At 42.7% G+C, this 25,803-nt stretch overlaps 1 protein-coding gene across 1 annotated transcript; it reads right to left on the reverse strand.

Moving 5' to 3' along the window:
• Positions 1–1,923: 1,923 nt before the first annotated feature.
• Positions 1,924–5,943, reverse strand: LOC146627154 (galanin receptor 2a). The gene is made up of 2 exons (XM_085361082.1): positions 5,594–5,943; positions 1,924–2,560 (listed from the first exon to the last, which is right to left on the reverse strand). The coding sequence occupies exons 1-2, from the start codon at positions 5,932–5,934 to the stop codon at positions 1,924–1,926; spliced, it is 978 nt and encodes a 325-aa protein (XP_085217208.1). The 5' UTR covers positions 5,935–5,943.
• Positions 5,944–25,803: the final 19,860 nt, after the last annotated feature.

The following is a 25,803-nucleotide window of genomic DNA, read 5'->3' on the forward strand; positions in this document are numbered from 1 at the left end:
GTTTTAATGCGGCGACTGAAACTGTTACAACTAAAACCAAAACAAATGCACTGAAAACTGTTTGAAACTCTGCTGATTTGTGATGATTTTAACGCTCACAGATCTCCCGCCTGCACCAACATGCATTACGAGGCACAGCTGGCATGTAATAATGTAGCAGCTACACTGAAGCACAACATAAAACAGAAGTTAACGGAGCTAATAAAATATTTAGTGTCGTAGTCAGACTTTATTGTTTAATTTCACCAAGTTTAAATATGTAAATGTCAGTGTCTCGATCAACTTTCGGGCGGATGGCGTGGAGGCTGAGCCTTTTCCAACTGTTTTTACACCTTTATTTTTCAACTACTAATAAATGTTTGAATATGGAAACCAAAATGTTGAATTCAGGTACGCATCCCAAATGTGCGTAACGGCCCCATTTCAACTGTAAATGTTCCATTAAAGTTTTTTCTAAATAAAAAAAAATGAATTTAATGGAATATATTCAAATAAAATTTACTTGACTGCGACACATTCAGTTAATGCTGAGCACATTTTCCTTAATGATTAATTATTTAAATGATTATATATTTTTCAGTTGCATTTTACTCAAACATACTGCTGTGTGCTTTTGCACTCTCACAGTGTAAAGCTCTGACTGCACACCTGTGCCACTTCATGTTGTTTATTTATTGTAAACTGTACTATGTTTATTTTTCATGCTGCTGCTGTAACACTGTAATTTCGCTTGTGCGATCAATCAATTATTTATCTATTTAATTACAGCTTTTTAAGAGATTAGCAGTAATCCTGAGGTGAACTAAGGTGTTAGAGTGACGCCGGAGAACGAGTCAGAAAATGCTTGTCTTAGTTTTGGTTTTTGTGCCGTGCTTTGTTCTGCAGGAGCTAATGGGGGGATAATTAGCTCCCTGAGCCCAGCGAAGCAAAGCTCCCTCCTTTCTTCAAGGCTCTCTGTCCCGACTCTGACTCGGACTGTCTTATCTACAGCACAATTCCTGGGATTTTCCTTACTTTCTACACACTTTGTGTGTGCTTTACACTCCTGATGAACACATTCTTTTGATTTAGTCGTGTTTGGGTGATAAATGATCATTTTCTAAGTCCCTGCCTTGTCTGGTCTTTCCTTTTTGAGCCGGGTTGTGTCAGTAGACAACCTTCCATACACAGATTTCTCCACTACTGCATATAAACAGCATGAAATAAAAGCTAAAGACAGTGACTGTTTTGTTCTCAAGCTCACACGCCCAGAGCGACAGAAACTACAGGTCACATCTAAGGTTTCACCTGCCGGCCGGCTGGGATAGAGGGAAGGTCCGATTCATCCAATGGGGACCATGAATATTCTCTATGTACAACAACTCATTCAAGTACACTGATCATTTCTGGGACAATGCATGGACAGAAAAAGTCCCAGTGGGGAACACCAGTCAGGTTTGGCATCACATCGAACAGACTACATCAATTCACTCATAGGAACGCCCGTCATCAAATCCAGGATCCAATCAGGCGATCACACCAAGTGCTGGCCTTAGAAAGCATCACTGAGGGTGCCCAGACATCTATTGGATCAATTTAATCCAAAGCTAGTATCTGTTATATATTTTTAAATTAACTGAGACATCTCAACCTTAAGATAGTTTCGTGAAGATCGTCTTCTCTCGTGCTGATTTTGACTTTAATTAACTGATCCGACTTAGTACATTTTAATTTACATGTATGTAAAGATTGCGAAACAGTCTTATGTAACAGACTCCTCGACTGAATTTGTAGACAATGTTGCCATCTGCCAGCCTTTGATGGCTAAAAATGTCCTGGAGGTCGGGAGACTGTTGTGAAGACCTTGATCTTCTGTGATCAGCGTTGTTAGTTTAGAACTCAGCATGTGGTAGATGGCTGGCTCTTCCTCTGAGGCTGTTACCTTTAATTGGACACATCGATGCTACTGACCATGTTCACTGCCTGAACATGCACCTTATTCACCTCCCTCCTCTTCAGCGAGCAGCTGAACACCTTCCTGAAGCCTTTGCGGAAATGCTTTGACACGAGGGCGTAGACGATGGGGTTGAGACAGGAGTTGGCGTAGGCCACAAAGTGTGAGAGGATGCGGAGGACATAGGTGGTGTAGTTGAGCGGGAATCGGCCCACCCACATGCAGAGGATTACCAGGTGATGGGGAAGCCAGCAAAGGCAGAAGAGAGCAGCGACTATGATGATCATCTTGGAGACTTTCCACTTGGCCCGCCTCGACTCGGACATGTCCTTCAAGGGGCCCACGCTGGTCCACAGGTATCGGATGGTGCGGGCGTAGGTGAGGCCGAGCACCAGCACGGGAACGAGGTAGCCGAAGACAAACGTGCACATATCCATTATGATGCGAGGTTTGGACTCCCATGTAGGAATGCACACAACAGTGCCAGCCAGGTCCATCTGTGAGAAGTAGCTGAGATACGGTCCAGAGAAAACCAAGGCCAGGGCCCAGAGGAGGCCGATGGAGGTGAGTGCGTTCTTTGGCGTCCTCATCTCTCGGGAGCGGAGCGGGTAGCAAATGGCTAAATACCTGTAGGAGCAGAGGAAGACACGTGATGAAGACGTTGGAAAAAGATGAAATCTCAAAAAATAAAGATGGAGCAGAAACAGTAAAGCTAACCAACATAAATAAATATATGATCAGCCCTGTCTGTATTATACAATGATAATCATAGAGCCATATCTGATAACGGCATTAAAAATCGACCATTAACATCATAAAAACAGCCAAAGCCTTTATACAATTTTAACTGTTTTTTAAAAATATATTTTGCTTCCAAGGATCCAGACTTGTCTTTTTTAAAGTGCTCTTAAACAACAGTTCTCGAGGCTGTTCAAAGGTCTTTAAAGTTTGAGTTGAATTGTGTTTTTAGGGACTTTGATACTCGCAGAAACAAGCCACCCTCAAGTGGCCGTAATAGGAACTGCAGTTCTTTGACGCTTCAGCTTGCTGTGTGACCACAGCTGGCTCTATGCTGGGTTTCGGTTCTGGCACCAGATGTGAGTCTAAACTACGCCAGATGTTAACCACATGTTGCCTCTAACGTTAACCAGGTTGGCCTACAGTTCAAACACTTAGCAAAGCTACATAATCATCACTCACTAAGAAACATCTTTATTAAAAGAGAAACTCTAAATATGACCACTGAGCACACTGATTTTTGGAACTTGACCTCGCCCGGCTCTGATCTTGCCAGATAATTAAAGCTAGAAGATGTAATTTATGTCATATCTGCCACATGTGGAACACTGTGCTGCCTGTAAAAATAATGACAAAAAGACTTTTTAATCCATCAGTTACCTTCATACAAAGTGCAGAACACAGAAATAAACCAAATCTTGCTGCTTGTATGTTTGTGCTACCTGAAATTTATGAAGACAAATGTCATCATTATCAGCTCTCCCCTGGTTCCCTGCACACTCTAACTCAATTTCTTGGCTCAGAGTTTTTATTTCCCTTCATTTGTAATCCTCAGATGTTGTGCAGACTCAAATTAATATGATAAGACGAGTGTAAGTAAACTTTTCGTGCTTTGTAGGCGGATGTATAGAGCGCCGTGCAAAGGTTATGGATGTTTCTGAGACAAAAAATGTTTTTTTCTTTTAATTTTAGTGCCTATAAACGTGCACAGTGCTGTTTGCAGGAATTGAATTTTTGAAATGAGAGATATTTCAAAGTGATGAAGAAAAAGTGCCGCTAATTTGAAGAAAAGAAGCATTAGAATAAAAGTAGAAAACGTAAAGCAAATCTACTGTGAGCTGAGCTGGTAGTTCAGAGTCTGAGATTACAGATTCGCGTGCTTCTATAGCTGTGACTGTAACATATGTATCAGATCAGTGCTTCGTATGTTTGTGTCTGAGTCTGGCCCAGGGTCGGCCTCACCTCTGTCCACTTGTACCCTGAGCTGTCTGCTCTCTGTAATCTCGACCATTCAGTTGGAGACTTTAAACAAACAAATGTTCCCATTAACATTCTCTTCTGTGCCATCCGTCTCGCTGTATCTCGGAGAAATCATTAAAAACAGGATGACTCCAATCACACTGCATCTGTCCCTGAGGCCCAGACCTGGGTGTGTTGGGATAAATACCAGGATGCAAGCTGAGCATGACGGGGTTCGTCTTGTACACCTGTTGCCTCTGACTTGTCTTTTTCTGTTTTATGATTTTTAAGATAGTTTTTTTTGACAGCACTGGTGTTTCCAGTCCAGTCTGAGGCTCCTGCAGTGATTAAAGAGTCCGGGTCGCTGCTCATGTTCGGATTTGTAATACAAATGTTAATAAAACTTGCTGTAAGGGGTGTGACATAAACACATCTTTGCCTTGTTAAAAAATCAAAATGATTTGTTATAAAATTTGTCTAGTAGAGTTCTTTTCCACTGTGTAGTATATTAAATTCATAAAACTTAAGTACTCTACACTAGAAACATGGCAGGCTCCTTTTTGGGACAGAGTTTTGTATTTTTCTTTTTTTCTTTATTATTATTAGTTCATTTTGACTTTTTTTTCATTTAGTTTCCAGAGCAGATTTGTTTGTTTCAGTTTAATTTCTATTGGTTGAAAATGCTTAATTTTAGTTGAGTTCTTATGAGTTTCATGTTTGTTTTGGTCTTTTTTGATTATTATTGTACGGATGGCATAGATCAGAGGAAACCAGTACAAGCCTTACAATAAAAACAGAACTTTGTAAAGATGTTGACTCACAGTCTTGCTGACATCCAGAGTCAAATCTTTTCAGTTGGTTTACATTTTTTAAGAGTCGAGTTTTTATTTTTATTTTTTACTTCAGTTTCAGTTAATTACAGTAACCTTGGGAACATCTAGGCTCTATTCTGACCAGATTTCTGAGAATTTCAGAAGAAATGAGAACCTCCTTGATTTTTTCCTGCATGAGAATTAAAAATATTGTGACCCACAGTTTTTGAAACAATTATTGAAAGTTTGCCTCAACACCGTCGTAATATCAGAAAGTTTAAAACATGCGCAGACGTGCTGTTTTTTTGTTGACTTGAGGATTTAAGATGGTTTTTCATCTCCATCTCAATCTGATATCAGATCAGTTCCGTCTTTTAAAACTGATCTGATATCAGACAGAACAGTGTAACCATTACACTCCAGGGCTGAAACCTATAATAACGCAAACACAACAAAGATGGAAGAACAAATCATGTCTGTGTGAGAATGTTTAGAGAATAACGATCTAAAAGTAGAACTGAATCCTCTGAGCTGCTCTCGATTAGATTCCATTAATTGCTGAAGTATCACCTGTTGCCTAATTTGTCTATTTCCATTTATATAAAAGACATTTTTCATCTTAAATTGATAAAGAAAATGCACGAAATTCACTAGAAATCGGGACATTGTGACTTAATGGTCACCCTCATGCTCAAAGGAAACCTAGCCCGACGGGTTGAAGCTGTCTGAGGTTTTATATAAAAAAGACATAAAGAATAATAGTTAAGTTCTTTAGGTGTTTTAGGTTTTGTTTCAGTAATCTGAAAGTAGACACGCTACAGAAGCGGCTAACAGGCCAGAGCAACTCTCATAAACTGCAGAGATCGCGCACCTGTCCAGGGACACGGCTGTCAGGGTGAAGATGCTCGCGTACATGGTGAGGAAGATGATGAAGTGCACCACTTTGCAGACTGCAGGTCCGAACACCCACTCATCCAGAGTGTAGATAGTGGCCTGGAAGGGCACGCAGAACACGATGAAGCACAGATCCGCGATGGCCAGGTTGAGGATGAACAGGTTGGTGGTTTTGGTGTTCATCTGCCCGCTGCGAAACAGGACCGCGAGCACCAGAGAGTTCCCCACCGTGCCGAGCAGGAAGATGACGGCGAATCCCACGCAAACGAGCGCAGACTCCGCTTTCCAAGTGGAGAAATTGGACACAGAGTCATTCATCGTTCACACTGTCACGCGTGCGTCCAGCAACGTTAAAGGCGAGGCTCGTGGAGGATCGCGCGCCTGCTCTGCGCGCAAACGTCTCCAGCAGGAAACAGACGCAACACAGAACCCCGCTCCAGGGTGAGGGGCTCTCAGCATCCCAAACATTTACCAAACCCCGAGTGACACATACGCCACTTTCACACCACCGAGGAAGAAAGGTGGGACCTGTCCAGGTGTGACAGGGTCAACACAGAAACAGAAGCCACGAGAATTCAGTGAGTTTTACAAAGAAACGCATTCAGCCAGTGAGCAAAAGTCTGATTTGGTTTCCTGACACCTGAGTGAACAGCCGGAGATACTTTCACTGCTTCTGCTGGAATATTGTACATGATCGGTCACCTGTTGATCCTGTAAAACCTCCGCGTTGTTACCATTCGACCAGCACGCCCCCCTGTGGGAATTCTGAAACACTGCAGTGAAGTTTACGTATTTCTATCAGTCGTGTTTGTTCTGTTTGAAGTTTTGTTTGAATTTCCCTTCTCAGTATTCTGTTTGTGCTTGTCTGTCAAAGCAGAATATATAAATATATAAGATTTTTTTTTTCTAATTCCCCTCTCACCCCTGCAGACGGTCTGTCCTTCAAGATCAGGTCCTCTACCAGAGGCCTGGGAGCTTGAGGGTCCTGCGCAGTATCTTAGATGTTCCTAGGACTGCGCTCTTCTGGACAGAGATCTCAGACGTTGTTCATGGGATCTGATGGAGCCACTCGCCCAGCCTGGGTGCCACTGCGAGTAGTGCTCTGATTACCACTGGGACCACTGTTACCTTCACCCTCCACATCCTCTCCAGCTGAGCCCTTCGTACTTCTCCAGCTTCTCCTGTTCCTTTTTCCTGATGTTGCTGTCATTCAGTATCACTACATCGATCACACAGATCGTCTTCCTCTGTTTGTCTACCACCACTATGTCCGGTCGGTTAGCCATCACCACTTCGTCTGTCTGTATCTGGAAGTCCCACAGGATCTTAGCTCGGTCATTATCCTAGCCTAGGAGGCGTTTCCCATTTTGACCTCAAGACTTCCAGGCCATACTCAGCACAGATGTTTCTACTATGACAGCTTCTTGGTGTTCCATGTATGCCCTGCCTGCTGTGATGTCTCAGGGTTATCTTTACACAGCCTGGGGTCTTGCCTCTTAGAGCTTGTCCCTGTGCTGCCATGATTTTATATATGAAAAATAAAAGCGCTCCTTCCCTAAAGAGGACAGATGGTTTGAAAGAGGAGTGAAAGAAGCCATCTATGTCCACTGTGAGCGACCATCTTTGAACAGAGGCGGGGGTTTACGACACCAACTCTCTGCCATCTATAATCCAGTTTTGAGATCCCTTCCCAGACGCCTTAACGCCCACTCACATCCTGGGCCATCTGACCTCAGGAATTCGCATGATAAGGTGGGGCCAGATTTCACAATGAACACACCCGAAACTCTGGCTGATTGGGACCCACGCCCAGTTTCCCACCTTGGCTCAGGCGATTAGAGGATCATCAGGGGGTCCTTTTGTCCCTCTGTGGGGGGTCACTCCCACTAGGTTTATATCTGGGACTCTCCACCATTTGACCTTAGAACTGAAGAAGCTTCTCGGATGAGAGGTGAAACGTCTTCAAGCAACTTAAAGAAGTCCAGACGCTTTTCTTTGCAAGCTCCTTTGACTCCTTCCCTAAAGCTCATATTAGCAGCTCCCTCCTCTCTGACTCAGCTGTAAATCAAATAAGGATTTGATTGGTCTGCACGATTAAGTGTATCTAAGGTCCCGGAGACTGCTGTGTTCTGTCTGAACATTACTGGATTGCCCGAGTTGGCCGAAGAGAACTCAAGACTTTGCTCTGAAGCGTATAATGTTGTTTTTATATTCCCCTGTTTGCCTCGTGAATATTTGTATATTTTATTTTGCTGTGTGTACTCGTGTGTTACTGATCGAGTCTGTATGGTTACTTCTAAATATGTTGGCCTCACAGGGAGATTTTGTTTTTTTTCTAAATAGTCACATTTTCTCTGCTGCCAATACGAACCAAGGCAGTAAGAACAGTTTTAATAAATTGCTCTATTTAGCTTTATTATCATCACTTTGACCTTTAGCTCAATCAGTCTTTTCTTTATGTTGGCAGTACACAGCACACTTGTAACACTCAAAGTTTCTAAGTTATGAGACTTTTTGACCAATAAAATCATCAAGTTGACTTTGAAGACCTCTGTGGATGAACTCTACACAGTTTAATCAGAATCCATTCAAAACTTTTCGAGCTATCCTGTTTACAGACAGAATGAAACTCACTCACATGCAAACACCTCAAAAACATTAAAGCCCTGGCAGCGGTAATAATGGATTTCAATTCCAGTCAGTCAGTTAAAAAAATCTGTATTTATTTATTTATTGTTTCTTCAAGAACAAACAAATAGAGCAATGAAATGTTCCCCATTCCCTCTGAGATTACAACTACACAAAAATATAAAGAAACACACAGGTGTGGTGCATTAAGGTGGATATTAATGTGACTAACACAGAGCAAATATATGCAAAGACAGAAAAAAAAGGTTCCTTCTCGTTAACCCAGCATCTGTTTATAAGTCCAGTATGTCGCAATTAAAAGTGCTACTGGGACAAACGTTTGCCTTGTGATAACCTCAGACTTTTACCATATGGGATGAAAGGCTACGGGATGCCTTTAACATTTTTCAGAGAGTTAACTCTGCTGCATTCAGCTTTAAAAAAATAGACTCCCAAAAACGATATCCCTCAGTGTCTGCGTGCTCGCTGTTTGAACATTTAAGTTGTCAGATTTATCCCCCTGTCTGCTCAGGGCCTCTAGAGTGGTATCATTAAAATGAACATCAGTCTTCAAGCTTTTCATGAAGATTTTAAACCACTGCAGACAGAAATATAAATCTCATCTGGCCTGTCTACAGATTTTTAAAGATCTTTAGAAGATAGATTTGAGGGCTGAGTAATGTTTTTAGGACTTTTCTATAAATTAAGACCCTTAATGTATAAATATAATAATCCGAGTATTTTTCCTGTGATGTTCATGACTGAAGGACAAACTCTTAGTGCTTTGGCTAAAATAGCAAACAGAGAAGTGGGAGGTCTTCAGGTAAAAGTGAGTTTAAGTGAGTGACCTCCTTTCATACTCATATTTTCCCACCAGCACACACACCTACAGAAAAGGACGTGGTAACTTCATCCAGCAGCTGCACACGTGCAAACAGCCTCACTTGACTATATTTAACAGAGCGCTTGCTTTTTTTATCCAGGAGTATCCAGGAGGAAGCGTCTGCCTCGGGCCTTTTGTTTCCTCCTCTGGGAGTCTGAGTTAGTCCACCATCGAACATCCTGGAAGTTTGAGGAAGTCCAACAAAGCCTGAGCGTGATCTCATCGTTATCTGTGCGAGCAAAGTCGTGCCAGTCTAAACAACCCCCAGAGGGTTTCGCTTCAGATCGTCCGGTGGTTGATGATGTGATGTTTTGATTGTGGGCTTTTCTTGTTACTGTCATATATTAATTGGCAAGCAGCTGTGAATAAAGGGAAAAAGGATTACGCCACCAGTTTTGTCTGTTTGACTACAAACGCTGTCAAGTTATTCCACAGAAAGTGACATACAAGGGTTTAATTAAACACTCATATATGCATTTGGGTTCAGGTTTTTCCACTGTAGCAGGTCAAACGGGCAAAAAATGGCACACAGAGTGGTTTATGTTACCCGTGTGTAACCACAACCAGGTCAACATGGTAAATGTTACCTGGTTAAATTTACTATTTGGTGCTGGAACGAGTTCATTTGTTTTTTTATATTTCTGTTTTTTTCTTTTTTAAGCACTCTTTTTGTAACCAGGAAGTTGAGCTCTTGAGATGAGCGATCCCTTCTGTGCAGATATCCTGGCCCAACATCTAGCTTTTTGTTCCTGTCACAGGGTGAATCACAGGGACAACATGCAAACAAAGCATACGTGCTGCTCTTTGTATCTACCGAACTTGAATATGTAAAAGCAGAAGATGAGGACGAGGTTGATGTGGTCGCTCTGCATCTGAAGGCCACATTATCAGTTTTTCGAGCAGGGCACCTGCTAACTGGAAGGTTGGTGGTTCGATCCCAGTCTGCTCCAGTCTACGTGCCAAATATCCTTGGGCAAGATACTAACCCCAGGTTGCTCTCCGATGCATCATCAGAGTATGAATGTGTATGTTAGTTAGATAGCACTAATAAAACTCCAGAAAAGTTATTTGGTGAATGAACGAGTTGTGTGAAGTGCTTTGAGTGCTCAGATAGAGTAAAAAAGTGCTACATAAGAACAAGTCTATTTATTTAACCATTTTTTAACATTTCCTGTCATACACTGTTCCAGAGGTGGTTCCTATTAAGTATGCCCAATGTTTGTGATGAGGCGAGTGTATGTACGAGGAATCCCTGTGAGCCAAATCCTCAAGCTCACAGCTCTGTGTGTAAGCACCCACCCAACCTAGTGTTTTTAAGGGTTAAACAAAGAGGAAAGCTCGGTTAAAGGGACAAATGAGCAAGATTAATTTAAACTTTAAATCATGCAGTTGCTACAAAAAATAAACATACAGAAACGAGCACATCTGATATGAATGAAAACGAAGTGAAAGCTCATAAAAAAGTTTCGTACTGCAACACAGCTTTACTGCCTGACTCACGCATGTGTGCAGGACATTTAAAGTTAAGAAATTTGTGACTCATAAAGCTACATTTAAACAGGAGATATCACTGAGATGAGGAGATGCTACTGATGTTCTTTTTCTCACTTGAGAACTGTTATTTAACTTCTCCTGCCGACTTTGCCCCTTTACCAGCAGATGTCAGCAGCAGCTCGAGTGACTGCAGTGACCGGGTTGCTGCTGCAGCCTGTTGCACACACACGCTTGCTGATTTCATCAGTGGATGTTGCACCAGAGGAGTTACAGATGGTGCTTCGTGTTTACTCCGATCTCAGCATCCCCCAGAAGCCGGGGCCCTTTAAGCTTCTGTGATGCATTAAGTCGTTTGGGTTTTCCATGTGTCAGTCCTGCTGGGTAGTGATAAAAGTTACAACTGACAAATGACGGCCTCGCCTTCGCATGACGTTCTCCTGAGAGCGTTTAGTCAAAGCCGATGAAGCGTAAGAAATTATACAAGATTAAAGTGAAGGGCCGACTCGCAGCTGTTGAAGCATTGCGTGCATCCAACATAATTCATCAGCGAGTGTTTTTAGGCTCTGGGAAACACTGGCGAGTCAGCTGGGGAGCTTTGCCCCGACTTTTCTGCTCAGTCCTCTTTGCAGGAGGTGACTCTTAGGCAGATCAAGATTAACCTGAGTCATGCTTCCGACGCTTTCTGCTGCCACCACCAAACAGCAGGAACCCACCGGGTAGGAAATGACATCACTGGTCTGTGCTCATTGGCTGGGCGGTGCAGGAATGTTAAAAAGCTGCCTGCTGGGTGAGGCTGGTGACCAGACGCTGCAGAGTGGTAGTGACCACACATGGGAATATTTGAACTTTAATCAGAAGAAACCATTAGAGGAGCAGCAGGTGGAGGCAATGGGCTCTGACCAACATGTACATACTGAATGCACCATTACCTGATGCAGGGCATCTGCTGGGGATAATGAGTTATAGAAACTCCTCTGTGGAAGCGAAAATGTCATCAGTGCTTAAAACTAGGAGACCGGATTGATTTGGGGTCTGCAGGGTGGTGTTAAAGCTCATCAGGAATGATCATGACGCTTGTTCTGAGTGTTCCTGCGGGCCACAACCCACACATCATGATTCCCTCATTAAGAACGACTCCAGCCCACAAGTGTCAACACTTGCAGTGAGGCGGATCGAGAAGCAGTGACCTCAAAACATCTGCTCTTTCCAACAACACAGGGCTCCACTCATGACAAAACTCCGCAGAGTAACAGAGGCTGATAAACCTGCTAATGGTCATTTTAGAGCACACACACATGCACACCAAAACACACACACCAAGCTGCCTCGCCGATAGTCCCACACTTTATAAATAGCGTGCGCTTTTAATACGCGCGTGTGTCCAGTGGATAACGTCAGCGCTTTGGGAGAGAGGCTAAAGGAGTGTTTCATTATAAACCTGTACCATTAAAACTTGCTGGCTCAGTCTGGATTTTGGCTCTCACGTCCCTTCTCAAACTTTTATGAGGCCAGTTATGATCCTAAATCGATGCAGGAAACTGAGATGGAGGAGTTGGGTAAGGTAAGCGGTGCCATGACGTCATGAAGGAAAGGTAGAGCTGGTGATTGTGTGGCTATTTACATAGTAGAGCAGGACATGCTTGCTTGCTTGTCCAATTCAGTGTCGCTGTGAGGCTGGAGCCCATGCTTGATGCCACGGGATGAAAGACAGGTTACACCCTGGACAGGTCGCCAGTCTGTTGTACGGCTAAGAAGCAGACAACCATTCACACCGATGGATAATTTAGAATCACCAATTAACTTAACCCCACTAACTGCATGTTTGTAGACTGTAGGAGGAAGCTGGGGTACCTGAGAAAACTCAGGAGAGCATGCAAACTGCACGCAGAGAGGCCTGACCCGGGACCTTATTGCTGTGAGACAACAGTGCCAACCCCCATGGCACTGTTGCCTTAAAAAATGCTGAATTGATCTTTAGGTTAAATCCATCAACTGCAGTGCCCATCACCCCTCTTTGGCCCTGTCATCTTTCAGGTCGGGTTGTTATTGTGCTAATATTGTGTGTCTGTATAATAATATCATTAGTTCTTATTCCATGTGCACTCAGAAGAGGTTACTTGACTCACACAATACGACTGCAAACATCCTTAAAGACGTCACTTCAATCCTCACAGTCATTTACTGCAACTCTAATATACTGGGCTAAGGCCAAAAAACAAACAATCCATCCCTGTCCACCTACTCACACAACACACTTTTCCGGTGGGATTAAATAAGATCAGAACTTGAGTTGAGTTCAAAGGTCACAAAGTTCAAAGCATGCAGGTGCTTCAGAAAGCTGCGAGAGGAAGTAAAGAGGGAAAAGCCGAGAAGGCTGTGAGAGAACCACAATCACGCAAGTTGCGTGTGGTTTCCAGCTTCTTGCCAAGACCTCTCACTCTCTGCATCCCAGACTTTCTCCCTGAGTTATCCAATCTCCCTGTCATCTCCACTGGCTGCCCTCCCCACTCCCACTCTCGGCCGCACACAAATGGTTTGAATAAGACGTCTGCATGACTGGGCTGCGACTACAGACGAAATCCTGAAGAGTGATAGTTTACTTAGCCTAAATACCCCCGATTAGACAAATTGAAACATTGTTGTTATGCGGTGGAAACTCAAGGACCCATTGGCCGATTGTGCTCCTTGGTTCCGGAAAAGAATATGGTGCTTTACGGACTTTCGTCATGTGAAAACCACAAGATCTGGTACAAGTGGAAAAAACACAAAACAAAACCAAAAAACCGCCCCCGAAAAAACGCTGCCACAAAATCAACTAAAATCCTCCACCAAAACAAAAACTGTTAAACAGAAAGTGAACATTGTCAAATACAGATGATTCACAAAGGAGGCAGGCACACGCGACTCAGGCTTCTGTGACTACTGAAAAACATGTCTTACCACAAACTGACGTATGGTACGAGCCATGATGTCACTTTTTCCTCTCATTTTGAACGTCTCCAGGATCACAAACAAGGCCTGCATCAACTGAACTGATCGCAAACAACGTCTCTAAAAAATAAGAAACCAATCATTGGGCCACACATTATGAAGGAATCATTCAAAAACAATTTAAATGACTCAACTTCCGAGTCCCACGGTGTTTAAAGTCAGCCAACTGTCATCTCAGTAAAAAGTTGCAATTTGTAAGACAAAAGAGACGTTTTTCTTTTCTGCTACTTACATATTGCAGTATACACATGTGTTACACACACACGCAGTTGGTAACAATATACCAAAACCGATTGTGCCAAACTGGAGCGGGACGGCGGTGGAGACTCATAAAAAGGAGCGGTAGCAGCTTCGTCCGCCAGTGGACTCTGTCTGGCCGGGCAGTCTGGTGTCAAGCGCTCAGCAGCTCGACTCCACACCTGGAAAATAAAGTCACTCTACAGCTGCAAGAATCTGCATTACCAACAGCGCTCCTACATCTGCACAGTAGTGAGGAGTCAGTAAAGTTGTCTGTATGAGACTGTTGATCACTTCAGTTGATCTTCACGGTCTACAGAGGGTGAATAACGATGATGTGAGACTCCTGAATCACAAGAAGGTTTCGTTTTTTAAGTATACTGCAAAAAATTTCAAAATCTACTTGATGGATTTCCATGAAATGAAAACGACAACAACAAATAAACTTTCCTCCTAAATTACAATATTTTAGGACCAGGAACTCTGAGGGACTATCTTATAATTTAGTAGCACCGCTGTCCTTTATGAACACCAAGGATAAGCCAACAACAACTGCTGGATGGATTGCCATCAATGTTCACTGACTTTTGTCATTTCACCATTTCATACAAATACAATAACCTTTAGATTTGAACAAAAATTTCCGGTTCTCAATTAATATATCATCTGAGGACCATGAAATCTAAAATACCTCATGAGGACGCGGGTTGTCCTCTGTCCATTATTACCACCACAGTGAAACATGAGCACACTCCCGAGCCACTTTGGTAGTTACACCTAACTAGCACATTTGCCTGCTTCTTACATCAGGTTTTTCTACTCGAACACTCAAAGAGCTTTATGTCGCATTCACCATCTGGTAAGTGCCTCAAGTGGAGTTTAGTATCTTGCCCAAAGATACGTTGGCATGCAGACAAGCAGCCAGGGATCAAACCGCCAACCTTTTGATTAGAAGATGCCCAGCCTAACTCCATAGCCACCTTCAGAACTGCCTTACTTCTTTGTGCTGCCTCAAAACTTACCTCAGAGTTTGTGTCCATGTTGTCCATGACACCATCATGCAATTTCCTCATATTTGTCAGCTGCACGTCCAAAAATGAGATCTGGTGACTGTGGAGTGAACTCATCATATTCAAGAAACCTGTTTGAGATGATTTGACCTTCATGACATGGTAAATTATCTTACTGGAAGCAGTCATCAGAAGATGGGTTTAATCTTCTGTTGTCCAGTTTGGTGACAGTGCATAAACTCTAGCTTCACTTTCCTGTTCTTTGTGGACAGGCGTCTCACCCAGCTGCTGCTGTAGCCCATCTGCTTCAAGGATCGACATGTTGTGTGTTCAGACATGCTCTTCTCACTACCATGCATTCTCCTTTGACCTCTGACACAAAGAAGGCATTTTCACCCAGAAAACTGGTGCTCACTGGGTATTTTCTCTTTTGTAGACTATTGCCTGTAAACTGTAGATCAGCAGTTTCTGAACAGCCTGCCTGCCAAAAAAAACCCCACGACATGTTCAAAGTCTGATGGTCAGTTTGACCTTGAAGTTTCTGGCAGTAATCAGTATAAATGTATAGAAATAGCCACACATTGACATCAAGTGATGATTGCTCTTTACATAAACAGAACTGTGGGTCTTTGTTCATTTTGCACGCCATTACTCTACACGAATTTCCTCTGCAGAACTAAGAAAAATACAGACACATCCGACCACAATATGCTGCTTCTTTCTTCACCCCCTGCTTAAGGCGTAGAGCTTTGGGTGATATTCGGGCCACCTGGAAGTACGTTTCCTTGCCTTTTGGTGCAATTACAACATCAGGGACTTTTTGCCAAGTCTCCTCAGAAACTCACGAAAGTCTGTGCTGTGAGTGTGTGTGTGTGTGGCAAAAGCGAGTAGAAACACTGAACTAGGAGCGCATGGTGTCGTGCGAATGAGCCTTTCCCAGTTCCTATGACATGACCGCAGGTGTGCCCACCATTACCAGCACAATGAGATGAGCTGGTGTGTGGGTTCATTGATTTAGAGGGTTCAGGAAGCAAAGGGACACTTGGAAGCCGAGTTGATTCAAGAAACGTGACTGCACGGAAGCCCTTTGGCTACCTGAGTTCAAAGAAAGCCGTGAGAGATTTCTGGAACAAATCCAGCTACTTTTGAGGTGTGAGGAGAAAGTCTGAAGAAGTTAAAGCTCTAGCAACACCTGCAGCACACAGAGGCGTGCCGATCAAGCGATAAATATGAGTTCAAAGGACAGATTTGGAAACGTAAGCCAAAGGAGCCTGATGAGAAAACGGTCCACAGTGTGTGCAGCTGCAGCACAGCAACACGAGACCTCTCTGGACAACTGTAGGACACAGTTCAGGAAATTCAGCAGACATAACGTGAACTTGGAGCCAAAAATCATGTCCTAATTATACAATTAATTTAAGTAAATTATCTTCTAAAAGATCTCAACCAAACTATTTATGGTGCAATTAATGAAAACATCCTTTTTCGTACACAGCGACTTTTCAAAAGTAGCGTGCGTACGGTATTTTCTCGGTCTACAGGCCTCTACATTAAACTCTTCATTCACACAAGTGCTGTGTGCCTATTATCATAACAAAACCCTTCCCATGGGTGTGGAATCAGGTTTGAAAAAGTTCAGCGCTGCTACACAGAGGACAGCCAGAACTGAAGGAGCAGGAGCACATTTTCTCAGAGGGGATTTCGTGTGGACTCTGCACCATCCCTTTCAAGTACCGAAACCACAGGACCTGCAGAAACCCAGCTCTGTTTTCTTTTGACGTCAGAGTAGCATGCGCTGAACCTCATATCACCGGGGCGGATCGATCAGCCTCTCCTCATCTCATTATTATCGCCTCATGTCCAAGGGTTTATGATACACTTGAGTTTGATGATGTGCTATCAAGTGTTTGCTTGTATGCATTTATTATTGTGTCCATATGGCTCCAGATTGAGGGAAGAGACTGACTCGAGTCAAGCATTTCCGCTGCTTGGACCATAAAACTGTTTCCAGCTTATGAATTCCTTGTAATTGAAAAGTGACAGAGAACACTGTGTTTTAAGAGAGCTCTCACACACTGAGTGTACCGAGTGTACAGAGTGGACCTCTGACTTTACGACAGATTTTATGTTTTGTTCTGATAGAAGAGAATAACAAAAGAAACTATCATGTCTTTGCCAGAAACATTTTATGATGCATGTTCTGCTACGTCTGAATGTTACGTAAAACAAGACGTACAACAGCATTTACCAGATAAAGTTGGACTCCAGTCTTCAGAGGGCACCATTAAGAAAAGAAATCCGGTAGTCTCATCACTTCCTTTGGTTACGGCACCTTTGCCCTTCTGCTTTAAATGCACTAGTTTTACTTCACCTCATTACCTAATGTCTGGTTCCTAATGGGACACTTTCATGGTTAATTTCTGCCTTCAAGTGACTGCCTAAAGCTGCTGAGATCAAACCAACAGATCATCAGGTTGGGTGAAATGCAATTCTGTTGGGTTTAATTGGCCTAAAACAATCCTTACATTTCTGCAGAAGTGCTACCTTTTCCACTTTGGGTCAACTGGTACGCATGATGTCATCCTTTGGTTTTGCATGCCGTGTTTTTGGAGGCTCAAGGTTAGTGTTTGTTGGATTCTGTTAAGTGACGGCTGTGTGCAGACTCCAGAGACAAACGTAAACTGAAACAGCTTTAATGCTGAACTCAAACATAACATAACTGGAAAAAAATCAACATAAACTAACACCGGCGGACTGACAGAACACACAGCTCGGTAAACGGTAGATCGCGACCCAGACACAAAGAAACACAGGGCTCAAATACACAGAGGGAGCAATCAGGGAATGGGTAACAGGAGGGAAACACAGCTGGGGCAAATCAGGCCTAACGAGACAAGGGGAAGCAAAACCAGATACATTAACCTCAGACAAGGACCTTCAAAATAAAACAGGAAACATGACACAGACTGAACTAAAGACACAGACAGGCACTACAGAGGGAACAGAGACGTGGGACCAGGGCAGACACAGACACTGACTGGACACAGGGATATAGCAACTAAGGATACACAGAGACGCGAACTAGACAAGGGGATACAGCTGACAGGGGAGACAGAGCAGCTAGAGAAGACAGAGACATAAACCATAAGACAGAACTCAAAGAAAGCAAAGACTAGAAAGTATAAATAATATAACAAACTCAAAAACCCTGGGTCAACGACCCAGGCATCCTATCTGTCTTGGGACACATGAAGGTCACAATGGCTCTGTATCTAACTTTAGCTTAATAGTGTATCTCCAGAAGGAGTTATTAAAAATCTGCCTACCATAAGGTTCTGTTTCTTTTAATGCTGCAAAGTTTCACATTTCATCATGGGAACCAGTCACAATTTACTCGCTTTTGGAGTCACCCTCAAGTGTCCATTAAACGAACTGCAGTTTTTGTCTCTTTTAGGTTGGCGTCATTTTTTAGTTGAAAGGTTCCCACTTTTATACGGAAATTTTACAGTTCAGTCTGATATGATTCACTACACTACACTTCTAGGTGCTGCTTGACTGTGGAAACCCATGACACTTTGACACGCTTGAGTTCAAGCCAAAAGTTCTGTTAATACATGCTCAATCATCCAGGTGAGTAAATCACAAAAGGTTGATTCTGTTCATCTGGATGTAGCGTTTTTAGCGGGAGGAACGTTTCGCGGGAGGAACGTTTCGTCACTCATCCAGGTGACTTCTTCAGTCTCAGCTGACTGCAGGTTTGCTCAACCTTATAAACTGTACATTTGCACAATGGCTGATGTATCCTGCGTCCTCGTTTTCCCCAGATTTAATGTCTGATGTTTTGCTAAAGTTTAATATTTTCTTAAAGGCCAGTGTTTTTTTTTTTTTTTACCGACGCATTCAGCATTTGTAGCAGTTAAGGTGGCCACTAGAGGGCTTTGTCACTTTAACACGAGCACCTTTTGTCTTGACTTGACGGACATGGCCTGGCCTTTAGAGAACCCTGGTTTCACACTCTTCCAGTGCTCATGAACTCAGTGAACTCAGAAGTCGAAGCCCGGCCATTCAGCATCATTATTTGATGTGAAAAGCCCACACGCAGCAGGTAAAACACATAGCTATATTTTCTTTTACACTCCTCTAGCTCCAATTCTGCCTATAAGGACTCAATTATCCTCCGCACATGGCTGGGTGCCCCCACCGGCACTGCCACTCCGTATGTCCCATTTCAGAGGCCACGAGAGCTAAAAGAGGCTCTCAGTACCACGCGAAGCAGGCAGATTTTCCACTGGTTTAATGAGAATCACAGAGAGGAAATGTGCAGGGTATTTATAGAAAAACGAGAGGAATGCAAGCCCCCCTAATTGTGCTTAGTCTGCTGCAGAACCTGTTCACCATGATTTCCTACATGTGGAGGGAAAAAAAGACAGGGAATAGGGGACAGGAAAGAGAAAGTGCTCTTTAAAGAAGCAGACCGGACATGAATTTCTGTAATACTTGGATAATTCTTAATTTAGAATAAGTGTAAGTGGTGTTTGACAAAATCAAATTTTGAAATTAATGGTAACATTTTTTTCGTTTTTGTAATTTCTTTTTTATAAACGTCATTTTTTATTTTTGAATATCATTTTTAGCCACACAGTAGCACGAGTATTAGGATGAACCTGCTTATAATCTGCCTTTCACCATGAAGGTTTATATTTAAAAAGATTTGATAAAGATCCATTGCTCGATGAATTTCAACAAGTTTAGAAGTTTTCCAGCAACATTTTATACCACGTTTGGCTTTGGCAATCCGCAGAAGAAACTGGAACGTGTTGATTGGGAAAAATACATCTGGACTGCCCTGTTTAGCCAGCTGCCACTATGACCCAACTTTGGAGAAGTGGAAGATGATGGATGGATTGATTTGAGATCATTGGTTCCTCTCAAATATTGAGAGTCTTCACTTTAGAACAGATGTTCCTAGAAATAAAAGGTCTTTGAAGCCACTTTGCAACCCCAGCGCTTCCGTTCTTGCTGTTTCTGTGCTGATAAATGTCATATCTGTAGTCACTCATGCCTGCTCTGTTCTGTGCTCAGGGCTTTCTGCTCCTCTCCCAGGTTTAAATTGTCCATGTTTGCACACATGCCGGTGATATCCTAATCTGACTTCAGCATTGGGATTCACATCAATGTCGGCTCATAAAGCCGAGTTACGGCAGCTAAATTAAGTCCAGCTTTTGAACGAAGACAACAATGTTCCAGCTGCACATCCCCAACCGAATGGCAGCTCAATCACTGTCCTTTTCACAAACGATCTTTGTGAGAAGATACATTTTTTAAATTTCCATTGCAGCATTTTTCCATTTTTTCCTCTCTAGAGCTAATCATTCCGACAAGGAGGTCAGGTAAAACGGGAGCCTCCTTTTCCAACCCTGCTGCTTGGTCCCGCTGTTTCACAAAGAGATTGTACTCATGTTTGTCCACCTGGAGGCTCTGAGTATTTTTTTTCCTCCAAGCAAAGTTACAACAGAGAGGAATCCAGGATCCTAATGCCACTCCACACATGGCCCCCTTTCTATTTGACCAAAGGAAAATTTAAGCAGCTCAATGAGCAAACAGCCCTAATGAAATGCACACTCTTTCCTAGGTGCAGTAAATCACTTGGAGCATTATTATGTGTTTATGTCATGTTTGTTCTCTAATGTCACTGATTAAATACATTAAACAAGCCTTTATAATCAGGCAAATTAGGTGGATAAAACATCACAGGGATGAGCAGCATGGAAAATGAGCGTAATCGACTTCAGTGAAAAACACACGAGCGCAATACAAGAGCATGTGCTGTCAATGTTATGTCATTTTGCATGCAACCAGGGAACTCGGCGCATACACATCTGTGAGTCCAAGACTGGTGGTGTAAAAACACCCAAACATCGGGTACTGAACTGTTTGGATTGCTCCATAATGACCTGCGATGATAGATTGACCCAGTGAGGACTGCGGCATTTTTCATATCGACCAATGAGCGCTCTAATGTTGGTTTGTTGTTACAGTAGTCCTGATTCAGTCATTTCTGTATCCATGCCGCAGAGCCACATGGTGGTGTTTACCCTCAAACAGACAGCGGAACGTGAGGGCCGAGAGATTAGATCTCACTATTTAGTAAACAGCGCAGTAATACACCTGGTTTGGGCCCTAATCTCAGTCTGACCCCATGTTGTCCTTTTGTCTTCCTGTTGCGTTTAATGTCCTTCCTACGGTGAGGCGGTCAGTTTCCCTTCCTTAAAGATGCAATCGCTGCAGTGAGGAGATTCACGAGTGAGCACAGAGAGAAAGAGAGATATGTGAAAGCACTTAAAAGCGGAGCTCCAGCTGTGCAGCCTGTCGATGAACGATGCCTCTAACTGTTTCAGGGCCGCCTGACCTAAAAGCATTATGTGTGCTCCTGTAGTGTCTGCCTTTATAAGAGCCCCAAAACAGAAGACAAAGTGACACAAGCAGAACACACACAAACACACACACCTGTAGTTTTCCCCGGTTTCAAAAGCAGAGCCAGATTTGTGACTGCAGACTGGACTGTCATCATTTTTTCGTTTGTGACTCCCCGTGCCACAATTAGATAAAAAAAATTCTTTATTACTTTTTGATTTCTCTTTTTAGCTTTTATGGTTTAAAAACATTTCAGGTTTTTGATGTTGTTATTCCAGTTAATTGTTATTTGAGCATCGGTGGTGTTTGCCAGGGGAAAGAACCACGATCATGTATGCAGACATCTCAGTTGGATCTCAGACGGGTCAGACCAGTAAAGTTATTGCATAAAAACAAAAAAAAAAAATAAAAAAAAAATAAGAGAACAGCTCAATTTTGATATTCAGCCAGTATGTGTCAGTTTTTTATTTTGTCATCATGAGGGCCCAACTGTATCCTCTGGGAGGCTGGTTTTGGCCCCTGGGTCACATATTTGACATCGCAGCACCAAAGCCACCTCAAACTAGATTAGCAAGCCAAAACTGGGGGCACTAACAGGATGTTTTTACTGTAGGTGTTCAATATCAGTTTTTGTGTTTTTGGCGTCAATGTTTTAGTTTTACTTCATCATTCCAAACATTTTACCTACTTTTCAATCCAGTTCAGGGTCACAGGTGGCTGGAGGGAGGTCAAAACCATTTACGCTCACATTCACACCTACATGCATGGGTTACATGTTACATTAACCCCTGTGGGAGGAAGCTGAAGTACCCAGAGAGAAGCCATCAAGGTACAGGGAGAACATGCAGGCTCGACAGAGAGGCCTCAGCTGTGAGGCAACAGCGGTAACCACCGCACCACTGTGCTGCCCTGGTTTTATCTCAGTCAACTGATTTATTTTTAGTAATTGCATTCAAATTATTTCATGACAATCCAAAGACATAGTGTGTAAAGCTGAGGACCGAAACAGCAGCTTGAAGAGTTAAGTCAGCCTGTGTCTGCACTCTGACACGGTGCAAGAAACAAACAGTCACAAAGTGTTAAAAAGGGGTTTCCTCATGCCTGTTTTCTTTTGGGAATGACTGCAGATAAACATCACGTTCTGGGAATAAAGAGCTGCTAGAATTCCTTTCAGATCCATCTTTTACTCTCCGAGTGATCCATTCAGTGGGATCAGTTCAGGATACACAGGTTCAAAATAAAAACATTCTGCACAACAGCTCAAATCGCTTCATAAACGTTATCATCTGACTGTTGACCGACTCTAAAAGTATGTGACCACAGGGCTGTTTCTGGATCTCAGGAGAGATATTATAAAAGAGAGAAGTGGTGCTCAAGAAATCTATGGGAGAATTCAATTAACAGCCTATGACGGTGTGAATAATGGACGACGGCTTCAGTGAGATGGTGACATGAGCAGTGATGCTGGATGGAGCTGTTGGATGACATCATCATATCATGTAACTGTGTGCATGCATGACAGAAGTATCAATCCCGGGGAACGTGCGTCTTAACGTTTTTTCTTTCTACATAAATCAGCAATTTAAAAAAGAGTTTATTGTTTTAGATTTCTTTTCACTTGTTAATGCCCTTTGACCGCTGAAATAAATTCCCAGCATTCATTTAGACAGGACCTTCACAATAACTAACCAAAGGGCATAGCTGCTTCTAGAAAGAGTTTAATTGTGCTGCTTTCCAGCTTTGGAGACTTGATGGGAAAGTGTCACGACAGATGAAGTGACGTATGATCTCTTCCTCATAGCTTAGTTTTATTCCTTGTTTGTCGGGGCCCTGCACAAAAACACTGATCTCACAGGAGAAAAGATGCCTGCCAGGAGCAGGCAACTTGATGCTTTGTCACTCAAATCCACAGATTGTACTTGTGCATCTCATATGATGAAAGCTTTCTTGACAATCCTCTCGAGGATGCCAGCCGTCCCTGTTGCTCCTGCACCGTCTCCTACCACAACTTCAACACAACCACTCTGCAAACACTCAGCAACGACCTGCTGTGGCTTGCCCTCCTTTTAGAGGCCGTCGATGATCATCATATGGACAGCTTTCAAGTTAGCAATCATCCCTGTGGCTGTGGCATGTGTTCATGCACTTAATAGATAAACAATATTTACACCATCTGAATAGCTGAAGTTAATTATTCTAATAAACTGAGACACTGGACTTCAAATTTTTATCATCTATAATTCATAATCATCAAAATGAAAACAAATAAAGGTTTGAAGGATTTCACTTTACATCTAAAAATGGCAGAATATATGAAAGTGTAAGTTTGTTAAACTGATATTTGAATTTTTAAACTGTACTACTATATAAAAGACAGATGTAGCCAGTGTGATGTCACCTGTTGGCCTCTTAACTCTACATTTTGGCCACCAGCATACTGGTTTTTCAGAACTACAAGTGACCACATAGCAAGTGATACAAACTGAACGCAACACTGCAAACATGGTCAAGGTGTCTGTTAATTCCAGGGACTGCAGCTCAGCAGACAGCAATTAGCTACAGCGGCCAGTGTCAGCTTACAGGACTCGAAGCAGGTAAATAAACAAATACATTCAGACAGGTGAGTTATAACACGCACAGACACACAATGCAGTTTTTACAAAGGGGGAAATTATCCAGAGAGACTAAAGTATTTTTGTGCCAGGTTCTAAACTTTTAATGGGCCAGCTTCAAGTGACTGACACCGGCCTAACGTTTAGTCCAGAGGTTGCCAGTTTCACAGAATACAAGAGTGACGGCACCAGAAAGCACTCCTGCAAATATAGACAATTAGATGGAGAGGACACATACTGTGTACATGAACTGTAACTTGCTTGCTTTTGCAGTGCAGCCCCCATGAAAATATAAAAATGTTCCATTGATTCTCTTAAAGCCCTTTTTATTTTTAATTTGTATTTTGTTCCAGGGAGTTTTGCTAGCGTGATGCTTGCTGTGGTTTGACCTCTCACGTGAGAGTAGACCCGCAGCACTTCTCACAATCTGGTTTCCTGTCCTAAAACTCCCCCTGTGATGGAAAAAAATAAAAATAGTCGATCAAACCGCTTCGTATACAGTACATGCAAGAAACAGTCTGATGACAAAATACAGATAAAAGCAGCACGATATTCATCTAATACCGCTGCTTGTTTTTGTCTTCAGTGAATTGACCAATCTGGCAACAGGTGGTTTGTCTTTATGTGATCCAGAAAGCTATTAAGATCATAAGCGCTTTATTAAAGAGTATTTGTGTTTCTAATCCGCCCCTCATTGATGTGAAAGCTGAAATACTCCAAGCCTTAATTCGGTTATAACCTTTGTCAGGTCAATATAATCAGAAAATGCTGTTTGCATGAGTTTCTTATTCAGGGTGTTGCCTTTAATGAAATTAATACTGGAAATATTACAGTCCATGTAAATGTTATGTCTGTGCACAGCTGCCAAATAAAAGGGCTGACTTTTGGCCAGGTTCTTGTCATGTCCAAGACAGGCAATGGGAAGTCATAAAATAAGCACAGAAGATGATGTATTACATGTAAAAAAGCTTTGAAAGGGCAAAAAGAGTCTCAGTCTGACAATGAGATCATAAAAAATAAAATACTTAGAAGAGAAATGTTTTGGGTCTTTGGCCTGCCATGCTCCGTTATTAAACACATGTCCTCCTGATCTCACAGCTGTGTAGGTCATTAGCAAACAGTTGCACGGGAACCACAGGCCCTGCCAAAACCTCCGCTGCAAGTCCTGCTGTACATCCTGGGGTCACGGCAGGCCTACGGGCGCGGATCCATCGGAGGTCTGAGACTTACATGAGACACTCTTACAAAAGTGCTGCTGCTGATGACAGATCCCCGAGGCTGGAAAGGATCATGGCTGCCGATTCGTGACCTGACGTCTGAATAGTAGGAAGTCAACAGCACTCAGTGGCACTCTCACACCAAGGTCAGCCAAGCCTGTGAGGTGGAGCTGTAGGACTCGAGAGCTGGACACACAGACTACTACTCAGACTTACATAACCTGAGACTTGAAAGCTAAAACATCCCGAGAAAAACGTGACCTGGTAAAATCCTAAAACAACAAACAAGAGTCTGCGGGGACTGCGTGTGAGGCTGGAAGTGTGTCGCGTCCACGACATGCTGGAGTAGAGGTAATGAAAGGAACGTTTTTAGGATTTATGTGCTTTTGCGTCACTGGAGCGCTCAGGTTTTCTTGCGGTGCTGCTTCTTAATCATGACTGCAGATTTTAGCAGTCATGATTATATATATATAATATATATATATATAATATAATATATATATATATATATATATATATATATATATATATATATATATATATATCCCTTGCCCACCGATGTGGGCAAGGGATATATATACACCGACGGCCGTAGTGATCGATGTAGCGGTTCCGAATGACAGCAATATCAGGAAGAAGGAACACGAGAAGCTGGAGAAATACCAAGGTCTCAGAGAAGAGCTCGAGAGGATGTGGAGGGT

This window comes from Diplotaxodon limnothrissa, linkage group LG8, assembly GCF_057381915.1.
Source record: "Diplotaxodon limnothrissa isolate DT_005_m linkage group LG8, D_limnothrissa_male_GT1.1, whole genome shotgun sequence".
NCBI lineage: Eukaryota > Metazoa > Chordata > Actinopteri > Cichliformes > Cichlidae > Diplotaxodon > Diplotaxodon limnothrissa.